The sequence below is a fragment of the Oreochromis niloticus genome, linkage group LG8 (assembly GCF_001858045.2).
Source record: "Oreochromis niloticus isolate F11D_XX linkage group LG8, O_niloticus_UMD_NMBU, whole genome shotgun sequence".
NCBI classification, from domain to species: Eukaryota; Metazoa; Chordata; class Actinopteri; order Cichliformes; family Cichlidae; genus Oreochromis; species Oreochromis niloticus.
This window is the reverse complement of record NC_031973.2, coordinates 21,769,613-21,783,262: the sequence shown is the minus strand read 5'-3', so window position 1 is coordinate 21,783,262 and position 13,650 is coordinate 21,769,613. Positions and strand designations below refer to the sequence as shown.

At 39.7% G+C, this 13,650-nt stretch overlaps 1 protein-coding gene across 1 annotated transcript in view; it reads left to right on the top strand.

Annotated features, from left to right (window-relative positions):
- snx29 (sorting nexin 29) overlaps nucleotides 1-13,650 on the top strand; it is a 137,658-nt gene that overhangs the window by 101,921 nt on the left and 22,087 nt on the right. The window contains exon 19 of the mRNA XM_019362793.2: nucleotides 11,169-11,309. Coding sequence (XP_019218338.1) covers nucleotides 11,169-11,309 — 141 coding nt within the window. The remainder of the gene's footprint in view (nucleotides 1-11,168; nucleotides 11,310-13,650) is intronic.

The following is a 13,650-nucleotide window of genomic DNA, read 5'->3' as shown; positions in this document are numbered from 1 at the left end:
TTTATTCGATTCAGTTTTATCTGCACTAAACGTTATTTATCATAACTGCAAGCCCCCACAAAGGAGATTTACCTCTAGCTGTGCCTGTGGGTAGCGTCATTTGCAGGAGAAACCATAGGATGGAGTTTCCTCCTTGCTAAAACTGTCCAAACAAAAGATATTGTATCTCACAAAGATATTGTACCACTGTTATTTGCAAAGGTCAATCCACACACTGCTTTATGAAGGCAGTTCAGAATAGGCTGAATTTTTTTTATTTTATTTGAGGAATATTTTTTTCTATTGGCTCCAGTCTGTCTTATCATACACCTCTTACTGTTTGGCTTGCACAGCGCCTGCTTCTGGATTTAACCCTTATAAACATAGCAAAGCAACACTGAGCTCTTGAAAGGCACCCAGCAGTACGGGCTAAGTCCTGCTGTGGCACTTGATCAGTGACCTGCCCGCCAATAAAAACTTCAAAGGTGTGTCTTTGCAGGTGGAAATGGGATGTGGGGGGGCGGGAACTTTCTCCCTGAGGGTGATGGGGAAGTTGGACTGATGGAAGGATTTGGATGGTGACGTCGTTTGGTGGAAGGAGTCAGAAGGGAATGTGGTAATCTCTGCTTTAGCCTCCAGATATCTGATTAGATCTCTGAGCTGGAACATAATTTGTCAGACTGCCTCATCTCCCTGCTTTCTTCTCCCCCGATAACCTCAATTTATATTTACCCATTTATTTGTGTCTCCAGTTGTCTGCTGCTCCCTCTTGGCTCCATTTTCCAGATACTCCACTTGCCCCTCCCCTCTTTTTTGTCTCATTCAGCTCTAATTTGCACTGCATCATCCACTGCGTGCCCTATCCTTCAATCACTTGCTCTCTGACTTCCTTACTATGCTGAAAACCCTTTCTCACAAACTGTCAGTGACTCATTTGTTCATGCGAGTGTATGTGTGTGTGTGAGTGAGGGGTGGTGGTGGTGGTGTGGGACACACAAATAGGAGGAGTGGGAGGGAGAGCGCTGACAGGTGAAGGAAGTGGGAGATGAAGAGAACAGCGTAAGGGAAGCAATTGTGATAAAAAGATGGCGATAATAGCTGCGGCGTGTCCCATTTTCCTCCTGCTGTGGCGTCACTCAGTTTCTCCTGGGTAGTTTCCAACTTCGATGTTGAGTGCTCATATCTGGTTACCACCTGCCGGTTTTCGAGAAAGAACTTTAGCTGAGTGCTCTGGTGATTAAAAAGCTTCGTGTCTGATGTGTCGATGGCTGTTCTGTGTTAGGAATAGATCAAATCGGACTGGAAAACACGGTGGAATAATTCCTATAGGCCTTACGAGTCTTAGGTTACATTTATGATGATAGCAAGAGTTTTACCACCTTATTACAGACCACACTGAGGCATTGTCATGTGTTATTACTTGCTTTTCCTGTCATCTGTTTTGATTTCATTTTGAATGTTTTGTTTGTGCAGTTTTAGCTTTGCTAGCAAGGCGCATCCATAAGTACAGGAGATGTCAGATTGTATAGATTAAGAAGAAGAATGCAGAGTCTCCTTTAATACATACAAATGAAGGATGAGATGATTCGACTCCGCCTGTTTTGCATATGTTACTAGGCAAAAGTTTGGGTTATGATGCAATTTACTGTTGAAGTCAATTAATGTAGCTGTCCACCCACTGTAACACAAAACCAGGTAACACCAGCGAGAGAGCACAGAATTAGATCTTGCTCATATTCAGTGATGGATTTAACCTACTCTAATTAGTGGACTGATATCATCTCAACAAGTAAAAACTGTATTCATAAAAGTCCTGCTTATAATGTCTTTGTTTATTACACTTATGCTTTTTTCTCTGCTAGTTTTTGGTTGCAGCTTTTGTCCTGATAATCCCGAGTTATTAATAAAAGTCAATACTACATGTGGTCTCCAGGTGGAAACCAGAATGGAAGCAAAACTTCTGCACCTAATTACACATTTTAGCATATTTACTGGTTTTTTTTAACCCAGATCAGAAGAAAGTACCAAAGAACACAGACCACACACGGTCTTAAGATGATGATGTTCTCCCAAAATGTGAAGACACAAGAGGCTAACTGTGTGCCCTTCCTCATGCAGATATCCGTTTGAAGAGTTTAATCAGGGTTGACTTTTTTTGGATACTGGAAACTGCAGTTTTTGGTTCTTGTGTTGTGCCTTTATTTTTCAGCCCTGAGGTTACTGCTTTTGTCACAGATGATTAGGCCTCTTTAAATCTTGGCTCATGCTGTTTTCAAGCTGCTACGATCCAATTTTCTATATGAATAATAGATCACAGGACCACTTGTGAAAGGGGTTGCTCCTGATGATAAACCCACTGAGAATGGTCGCTGGTCATTGCCGTTGTTCTCAGCCCTTGTCAGCTCTGTGCTTTATGAAGGCTTTATAAACCTTTGAACTCATTGTTTTGGTTTTAGGACCCACAGCTTTACCTCGTTTGATTCACTCTCCCTGCTTTCATGTGTTGCTTGAGATGGCTATTACTTTTAAGCCGCTTTGTGCCATCAGTGTAAGTTTCGTCATACTTTTTGTCAACAACCTTTGTTTCCTGACAGAAACACGACGATAACTAAATAAAAACGAAGGTACAAGCACAAAAACTGATGTAATGTACGGAGACTTTGGTCAGCGAATATAAACGAGACGCGAGGCAGGATGAGTTTGGAAGTGATTCAATCCCAAGTAATCTCCTTGTGCAGTAAGGTTAAATCCAAACATCTGATCAGGGAACTGTACAACTAGCTTCTGTGCTCCCTGTTTCTCATGAGAACGCAACATAAATTTTCCATTTGATGTTAAGGAAACTAAGACGCTTTGCAAACTGTTTGGAGCAACTGTCACTAGAAAAAACACGGCAAATTTTATATTTTAGTCATCAAAAGCACGGTGGAACAGTGGTTAGCACTCTTGCCTCACTACAAGAAGGTCCTGAGTTCGACTCCACCATCTGACTAGTTCTGTATGGGCTTTGTCTGTTCTCCTCGTGTTTGCGTGGGCTCCACATGCAGTTTGATTAGGTTGCAGATGCTGCAATCCAACAAGTTTTAGCTTAGTTAATTTAGTTTTCCTAAAGCATCAATATGCTTTGTGTTTGCGTCTTGGATTTGTAGAGTGATGTGACAGATAAATAGAAAACAGAACTGTTTAATATAAACCCCCTTTTTCCTTTTCCAGAGTTGCTTCAAACAGAGACGCAAGAGAAGCTCGGGTACTTGGTAAAATCGGTGGAAAAGCCCTCCCTGTGCAGGCTCCTTTAGTTTCAGTTATTATATTTTAATGAGAAGAATCCTACATGAAACACTGCCTTTGTCACATATTACCGGCTAATGGGAGCAACACAACAGTGGCTTATTGATGCGTGCACCACAAATTAGGAATTCTAGGAATATTTTCAATATTGTATGATGAAAACTTGTTTCCCCTCAATCTTTCTGTCAGTTGCAAATATATACGAGCTCCTTCCCGTTTTTCAAGTTATCTCCTGTTGAATTTTCTCACTGAGGCAGCAAAGGTGCTTTGCTTCATCAGTTAATCCATGCAAATGAATATAAAGTGTGCACAGCAGGCTGTTGGTCTTTGAGATAGCAGCTTTGTACACTGTAGCATCCTCTGCAGTGTTTCCTGACTCACATTAAGCATTCTGGATTGATTTGCGCATTCGAACAACTGGGTCCTAAAGGTGAGGAGAACGTTGGCTTGTTTGGCAGTAATTCACGCATTTTTCTTGTATTTCTGGCCATCAATGAAATGGCCATGTTTAAATGAAACCCAAATCAACAAAACTGGTTTAAAAAAAACAGGCAACTAAAATCTCTTATTAATTATCTCACCACCCATTGCTTTCCGGGTCATTCATCAATCATTCAGTCAAACCTTAATTTCCCCATTTGATTGTGTGATCGGATCGTTTAATACAAACATGTCACATCTGGTCTAAACAGGTTAAAAGCAAACACACTCATCAAAGTGATGCACAGTTTATTTTCCATCCACACACCTCCGTCCTCTCTTAATTGTCACCATTTTTTCCCTGGTGCTGCTTCTGTTTCCTTGTTTGTTGATTTTTGTTTTTGTACTTGTGTAAATGTAGTTGCCCCTTGTCTTGAACATCTTTAGTTCCTCCTCCTCTTCTTCCTCCTCCTTCTTCTCCTCCTCCTCCTCTCTAATCTTTCACCAACATTCATCTACCTCCCCTTCACCTCCTCCTTATCTCTTCCTCGTCTGCATTGTTATTTCAGCGTCTAATTCTGCAGGATGCCAGCGCTCCAAAATAAACGCCTTTGCTGCAACCAAAGACAATAATCACGCATTCACTACCTTCTGTTTGTTTTTGCTTCTTCTTTGATCCTTTTTTAGATAAATAAGTAACACAGATTCACAAATGGTTCTGTCTTGTTATATGATCTCTATGTTTTTGAACTATGGTTGTTGAAATTATCATTACTTATGAGTTTTTAATTTCTGATTAACCTGTTTTCAAATTTTAACCAAATTTCTGTAGAACTGGCTCAAGAACCGTTAGTTGTGCTTACTTTATAATTAGGTGTCTTTTAAAAAATTGAAAGAAACTAATCACAGTGACAGAGCGCGATTAAAAGGATGTGGAAAACAGAATGGAAATATGAACTTTCTGCAAGTTTATGCGTTCATATAGTGGAGAGTGGCGTCTCCATTCGTAGAAACTTTCATTGGCCTCTGTTGATCGACCAGCTTTTACCAGCTACCTTTGGGAGGTGGTGCTTTGAGTTCATCTTGTCATTTTAACTCATAAAGGTGATACAAACATGCTTTTGTTTAGTAGTCAATAGAGTACATTATTGAGATATTTCACACAAAACCAAAGATGTGCGAACCTCATGATTATGTCAGATGGAAAGGTTAGGGCAGGATGTCAAACTCATTTACATCGTGGGTCAGATACAGCCTGCTTTGACCTTAAGTTGGCCGGACCAGTGAAAGTCCCCTTTCTGTCAGTGTAAAGTTTAATTACATGTTTAATCCTTGATATATCTTAATTTAAGAAAAAGAAGTGCAGTTTCAAAAATAAGTTTCAGTTTTTTCTGCACGATAAAGAAATCCTGCTGTGCTAAATTCAAGACTATTATACCAAGTCCGGAATTCATGCTACCCTTCATGTTTTCCAAAACTGTCCAGTGTGGACGGGATTGGAGTTTTTGTCTGGCTGAGTATGACCCCCGAGGCTTATCTTTGATACCTCTGGGTTAGGGAATCAAGAAAAACATCACAAGTTATCCTCTTGGGACCATGAATGCCAGTCCACCCAATAGTCTGGACTTTCAGTCTGGGCCAAAGAGACCAGATTATATTGCTAACCTTGATGGGGGAAGGGGACATTAGTCCTCTTTTCTCCATGGTCCTTTGCTGCTCTTCTCCCTTCTAAAGCCTCCAAATGGATTCTATTTTCTGCCTAATTGGGCAGCTGGTTAGGCCTGTAAGAGACTGGTGATAATATGAAACTCTGCTGCTTTTCCTTTGGTTTGAGCAAACCTCTTATTCTCCCTTTCTCAACAAACATACATACACAAATATTTCATGACAGTCAGGTGTCTGTTGTGTCTTTCTGAGGCTTCAAAAGATTTGTTTCCTCTTTAGTTGTTTATTTTTTAAATTTATCATTTATTCATACAATAACCGTGTAGCTTTCAGGTACTTGTTTTTTAATTAAAACACTTTTGGGTTTGTTTGTTTTTTTAATGTCAAATAATTGTAATCAGTTATGGTAAATCTCATTAACAACAGCATATTGGAACAGGTAAGAAGCAGACGGACTGATTCTATAATTGTGAAATATGTTTGCATAGACCCGGTTATTACAGATCGATGGAGGTTCTGGGTCTGAAATGTGAAAAGGGTGCAGAAATGCCTTAAACCTCCTTTTAAAGTGTTTTATTGGAAAAACAGACTCTAAAAGTTTAAAAAGTACGACCTTAGCAAACGCTGTCTTAGTTGGGTGTATGACCTCAAGTACTAGTGTTAAGTTTATGAGTATGTAATGATAGCATGTTCATTTTGTACATGTCACCTCTACTGTCAGATCCACCTGTCCTTAGCCCATCACATCTGGTCTTAGTACACCAAGATGACCAAAACCAGCGTGTTTAGCTCAAGGCTTCACTTTGAGACTTATCCTACGAGTGATGTCAGGGTGGCTATGGCCGTCTTTCAGACCTTAAGTGTGAGCCGCTTAAGCTGCCTCCAAAAAACAGTGATATTCATGATGTCAGACATTGAATGAAAGCCATAATTAGCCATCTTTTCTCTGTGCCCTGTAGTTGCATATTGTTAAAACTGGAAACTGAGCAACAGGGCTTTCTCTGTGGGTCTCCTGTGGTGCTGGAAGATATAAGATGGAGAAATACATCAATTATCATCCGCACTTTCTGCATTTCTTAGCTGTGCTCACAGTTACTCCCATTTCAACCTGCTTGTTGGAATACCCTCAGGCTAAAGATCCAGTTAAATGTCAAGGAAAGAAATAGCTGCAATTATCCGTTCACAGACTTTGTGTTTCAGATCTTTGTTTCCGAAGGGTTTTCAGTATACAAGGGCTCGTTTTCACAGGAAGATGTTCGGCTGTCTGCTACTCTGGATAAACTGCGGAAATGGTTCTGTCACTGTGTGCAGTTTGGATGTTCTAGGTGATTTATGTTGTAAGAAACTTTGAATCATACGTTGTTGTGGATATGTGGACTTAAAGGGACCACAGACCAGCTTTCAGTCACTGAGGTGTCTGTTAAAGGGGATGCTAATGAATAAATGGAAGCACATAGCAGCCTTTTGACATACAAATGTGCTGGAAAAATACAGTGCACAGCAAGATTCACTATACAAGCATAGTGAAAGTTGTTTAGCAGTGACCACGCTTGTGGTGAATGTTAAAAAGAGAGAAAACCGTTAACCATCAGCAGTGTTCACACTTTCTGCAGACAAACTGCTCTTGATTTGAAAATTAGATAAATAAGTAACACAATTTATTTGTGTGAATTAAACACAACCTTAAAGAATACAAGATAATGGCAGCAAACTTGAAAAATATGGTAATTTTTTTGTGTACGAATAATGATTTCTAAAAATTAGCATCTGTCCAGAGAAAAATGTGTTCCCAGAACAAGCTGCACCGGTGAGAGTAAGCAAAGATGTGAAGTTATGGTTGTGTTAAGAATTACGAATAATGTGCACACTTTTTAGCCTGTTTCTCAAGGCAGAAGCTCAAAGCTGGGAGTTTAATACTGAGGTAACTGAGTTAATTTTGTGGGTATATTCAGCACACCGAATAAGATGAACTGAAATGAATTTTAGTACTAACAAAAAAGTCTTTCTTATGCTTTTGCAACCAAATGCTTTTTCTTTCCTTTCTGTGTTGACCCGCTGAGGGCGTATTTTTATCAAACATATTATTATGTTTTCTCAGATATTCTTTTAAGCCATTCAAGTACTGACAATAGGACTGCGTCCATCACAGTTAAGCTTTCAGGAACAGCGCAAACCCATCAACTCTCTTCCACAAGGTCTATCTGAATCATCATTAAAGGCCACGTCACTGTTTGAAAACTGGTTTTATTGGAGATATCAAACCACCGGTGCTCAAACATTAGGGATACAATTTAGATGGTGCCAAGATCTTTGTTGGAGATAATGAGAGAGATTTGTGACCTGTCAAGGGAAAGGAGCTGGTAGCTGTGTGCGAAGGCTAATGCGCTGCCATAAATAAGTATGCCAATGAGACGCTGTAAAGTGGATTAAGCTTGATGTGGTCACAGAGCCATATGTAAGGAGCCATGTGATGGTTGAGAAACTACACAGATTCTGTCATCTTATCATTGCTAATGCAGCTGTTGTGGTTCAGACATGTGACAATACAGTTGGTGAAAAAGTTTGAGAATGTCTCTATTTCTGCAAAAATATGACCTAAAACCTCATTAGACTTTCACACCAGTCCTAGGAGGAGAAAACTGCAAGCCAATTAAGCATGTGAAACTAAAATATTGCATGCGGTTATTCATTACAGAAGATTATCTCATATTTCACAGTTTGAAAGTGGACAGGAAAAGTGGGAGAGAAAGTAGGGCCTGCAATCATCTCGGATGATATGGGTTACATGCTCAGCCCTGTTAGTTGTATTAGTTCCCCACCTCTAATATTTATGAGGTTATTGTGTAAGGAAAGCGGTCGTGCGGAGAAAGCTGGGTTACAATTCTTCGTGGTGCTTTCAAAGCACAGTTTAAGTCATTTGTATTCTTCACTCATTTTCTAATATGTATAATGTGTTAGAATCAATACTTACTTGAACTTATATTGATCTTTACAACAGCGGTCCCCAACCCCCAGGCTCGGGTGTGAAATATTTGGTTTTCAGGGTTTTTATCAGTTTTTAATTGTTATTTTTAATCGTTAACTCGGTTTCCCTGGGTCTTTTCCTGTGTGTTATGAATAAATCTTCTGTTTTTGGTACCGTTACTGGTTTTACTTTGTTGTATTTATCCAAGACACGTTAAAGGCCGGTCCGTGAAAATATTGTCGGACATGAACCGGTCCGTGGCGCAAAAAAAGGTTGGGGACGGCTGCTTTACAGCAGATTATGTAAGCAAAAGTAGTGACAGTGAGCAAGTACTAGAATGGTCCTGAAATGAGCTCATCTAATGCAGAGTAGTTGTTGTTGTTGTGTGATTAATTACACCTGTGTTTTTCCCATCAGCTGTCAGAATATCTGCCGTTTAAAAAAAAAGACCTGTACAACGTCAAAGCAGCTTTAATGTGTCTTGAACAAGGAAGTCATCGTGCCCCAGTTTTGTCAGCTGAGTCTCCATCATCCACTTTGATCAACGCACACACACAATTAGACCGTACTGTATCGGGGCAGGGCTTCTCTGAACTTGCAAAAACGAAGTTGGTGGAAACTTAAATGTGCTTCTGTAGGTCAGATGTGAAGTGCTGAGATGACAGGTCTTCGGTCCATTAGTGGCCTTGTCTTCTTCCATCTTGTCATGCACCACTGTCATTTACCAGATTTAGGTCTTTGCTTGGGCACGGCTGCTCTCCACACAACAAGCTGCTTAAACATAACCTTGACCAACTAGTTTTTATTGGGGATACAATGTATTAAATTCATATTTTTTGTAAGCATATTATCCCACTAGTCAGTGATTGTGCTGTAGATAAAATGATTGTCAGTTAACAAAGTGAAGGAGAGGGAGTCATAGTGTGATATTACCGTTTATATATTTTGGAGTGAATTAAAGCACGCTATTTTTAAACAATTATGCGATTTTAGTTCCTGAAGGGTTAAAGTTTACTTTTATAACTTTAACCCTGTCTAGACCTGCTTATTACTGTTGCTGAGATATTTGCCATGAAACATTCTGGAGAGGCTAACAGAGCTTCAGCTGCTGGTTTGCTCTTAATGGCTGTCAAAAGTGCCACAATTTCTTATGTTTGCTATGTAGTCTAGACTGCACGGTAGCATCCATGCTGACAAAAGTTCAGTGGTGTAAAGCAAATGTCGCCTCAAAGTAAAAAAATTCTGTCATTATCTGCTCCCTCCTTTGTCTGTCAAACCACCTTTGAGGCCGACATGAACAAAATGTAGAAAGATTTCCTGTAGCTGTAAATCAGTCTGCTAATCACAGACCTAGAGTTATGTAAATAAAAAGTTTACATTAAAGATAACCATCAATGTATAGTACTCTGCAAAATGTTTTCATTTCTTTATATTTTGCTCTGAAGGAGTCTGTGGTAGTCATGAACAGTAGTTCTCCAGGTTTTCTGAAGGTCTTTCAGAGTTAAGCCACTTAACACTGACCTGTGGATCATTTAAGCTTAAAAACAGCACCTAACTCAAAGGATGAATCAGTGTTGTGTCTACACGTGACCAGTTTTAAATGATATCTTTAGTCTTTTGTTACTAGCAGCATCTTGCAACAATACAATTTGTTTCCATTTCTACAGTCATCGCAACAGAGAACAGAACAAAAGGCAGCTAACATCCAAAGTAGCTTTGAATGTCCTCCAGGAAGCCTGGAGAACTCCTCCTGAAGACTAGTTAAAGAAATAAATGTGTAAGAGACTTTAGAGTGTGTAGGAGAATAAAGGCGCTCATACCAATTATTGACTTTCAATCTTGTTCAAATTATTCAAACTCTGTTTTTGCATGATAAGCTGTTACTTCTGTGTATGTTTTTCCACGTTTCAATGACAAACTGAACCCATTTCCAGTTTTCCCAGGAAAATATAAAGAATACTTAAAAATGTGAGGTGGCTCAAGACTTTTGCACAGTATTGCAGCATTGGATGTTTCTACTCAGGGTTTCTCCATTTTTAAGGTTCTTCTCAGTGTTCGTTATCATTTTAACGTACTCCATCACAGCTTTTATACATAAAAGCAGTGATTTCCATTATGGACACATTCAGTATTATGTGGGTTTGAAAGGGACGCGGTTCATTATTGAACCACAGTTTGGGCGCTTGTTGATTTGCTTGGTAGTGGGGGGCTACGCTGCAGTTCATTTGGTGGATTTTTAAATCAGTTTCTGTTTTCATAGACTTGAATCAAAGCTGTATTTTTTGTGGTAGGCCGCTTTAAAATTGAATTTTCAAAAGCTGTTCTGCTCTCTCTTTTGTCTCTGTGCTGTCGTTTTCTGCTGTGAAAATGGAAGCCGACTCCCCCTCTTTCTTGTAATAGGCTCATCTTTTCTTTTCTTTCTGCTCCCTCTATCTCTCGTGAGTCTGAATAAAGCAGCTAATGGCGCATAGAAATGGTGACTGCACAGCTACGTCTATAGACTCTTTCTGTTATGTGCTGCAATATGTAAGTGAAAATACACATTTACAAGGGTGGCAGGAGCTCATTCCTGTTTGTGATTCATTTATTGTAAAGCACCGTCAGAGCTTGATGACCAATATGTGAACTGCAGAATGGCTGTTGCATAACAGCGGGTTGTTGGTGTGTTTGACATTTTCAAGAATATAGAAATTAGGTTACATATTATAGTATTATAACTGAAATTAGATTTTAATTATAGATGGAGGTCCTATACTGTGTATCGAACTTTTGAAAATCAGGACATGCTACTCTAACTTATCTTTGTGTTGATACTGATGACAACCATGGTGATGTGTCTGCATGTCTTCAGGTGTATATCCGCATCCTGGACAATGAGTGGAACGTGTACAGGCGTTACACCGAATTCAGGGAGCTCCACAATCATCTGAGATCACAGTTTCCACAGGTGGACACCTTCAACTTCCCACCCAAGAAAGCCATAGGGAACAAGGTGAGCTGATAGTAAATATAATGTGTGTCTTTGTCTCACTGTCAGCCACCTCAACCCTCGCTCTGTCTCTCACTTACCCACAACAGCAATGTTGAATTATGTGTCCCTGCTAAGCTGTTTGGTAGCTGAAATGTCCAGTTTCACTTTGTTAATCATTGGTAAGGTGCCTCTGATAAAAGTGTTGTTCACATCTGTCCATAACTTTTTCATTAATCCTGCAAACAGACACACAAATAATACCAAGCAACAACCTTTCTGAGCGTGGTAAACCCAAAAATCAATTACAGCAGAGCCGCAGAAGAATGTGTACAACATTGTACAAACTCCCAACACAACCTGTTACAGAAACATGCTGAAAATCCTCACAGCAGAACCACAGAGCAACAAATGAATCGCAAGCAAAAAACAAACCAGAAACACTGAACTCAAAACATGTCTGTCAATATGAATCTTCAAAATTTGTGAATTGAACCGAGCAAAAGTGTGACATTGACATTTCTCCCTCCAAAATATTCTTAAACCAAAATGAAGAAGACAACAAAAACTACAAATAATAACAGCTGTTTATCATAAACAATTAAAATAGAATTGAGGTGCATATTTACTATAAATCCAGAAATCTGTGTTTGTCTGTCACCTTTTCATATGACAAGTGTGATGTGGTCAGTGCAGTATGATACAGTATGATGTGTTTGGGCTGCTGTTAAAGAATACAAGCAGTGTGTTCTTGGCCTCTTAAACGTGTATTTTTTGTTTCAGAGAAAGTTTCTTGGCGCTTCGATCCAAATAAAATCCCAAACGAATTCAGTTTGATTATAGGAAGCACTCCTACTGAAATATATTTCAATATATTGTGCATTAAACCCCATAAAAGAGGTCTTTCCTTGCATAATGTTCATAAATTTTTATATCAGACTGTAAAAACTGATTGGAGCCTTTTAAGATGGTAAGCTCTGTAGAGGGGAAAAGGCGACCTTAACAACCACATCAGTTTATCACGCCTCCTCTTTCAGCGGTTTCAGCTGCTCGCCTGGGTTCTCAAAGCTTATGTCCCTTTCTGGTTGGAGAGCCCCCACCTTTCTCCTCATCTCACCATTCCCTTGCTCGTTTTCATCCTGTTCTCCACTGTCTCCCTACAACCTTTGGGGGATAATTTGGCTCTGACCCCAATTCTGTGGCTGGTTGGATTTAGTGCTGCCACAGCCAAAACGATGCGGTGTGACTTCCCACCTTCAAAGACGGCGCACTTTCATGGGTAGAAAGCGGACCGAACGCTGTGTTTGGAGGCACTGCATATGTGAGAAGGAGTAGGAGGCCATCAGTGTGTGTGTCTGTCTCACATTATGATGTGGTATCATGTGGAAGTGCACGTGTCTATCAAAGGCCTCGACAGTTGGTGTCATCGTGTTCTGGAAAGCTCTTTGAAAGCCCATTACACTGCAGTCTGTGTGAATTATTGGTTTTTACCATCTCCTAAAAGTCGCCCATCATGACAGAAAAAGTAGTCCAGGCTTTGTTACACTCCGAGCACGTTTTAAAGCAGGGACACCACTTTCTGCTCAAAGAGAAACACATGCTTCCAGTGGTTCACACACTACAGAACTCCAGTGCATGGATTTTATCCCCATTTTATTATTTCGAATGTGACACCAGCAACCAAAAAGTTGTGTCAGAGCAGATCTTTCTCACTCTGTTACCACACTAATGTTAAAATACTTCTAGAAATTGTTAAAGCATAGTCCTTTAGGCTAAAGAGGAAATGGCTCATTCAGTTGGTGTCGGCACACAATCGCCAGGGAGGGTGTTACTGGACTCGGTGCGGTAACTCTCATATGTGTGAAGATTTTATGAACGCCAAAGTTTTTGGAGCAACATACACTGCAGTCTAGGCAGAATTTTTTAGTTTCTAAATGTGTTCCAACAGCAGTGAAAGAGTGCAGGTGCTAAACTGGCCTGGCTGCAGTCCAGACCTCTTACCCATTAGAGGATGTGCATCATGAAGCAAAACAATGAATGCAACACGGCTTCATTCCCATATTACCATGATCCCAGTTTTTTTTTTTATGTGTTTTTCTGGCATTGTTGATTTAAAATGAGCAATTATTTAGTAAAAAATCCAGCATTTTCTATGTTGCCGTTGAATTATTTTGAATCAGACATGCAGTTTAAATGATTTGCATATATAATATTCAGTTTTTATTCAAAATCTGAAAATCTTTGACCTTTTGCTTGCATTAAATGTAGTTGTTTCTTATTAGTTACATTTTGTTTGACCTCTTTTATGTCTGTAAATTTCATTTGATTTGACCATTTATGCTAAAATCTGGTGTTCCAGGCACAA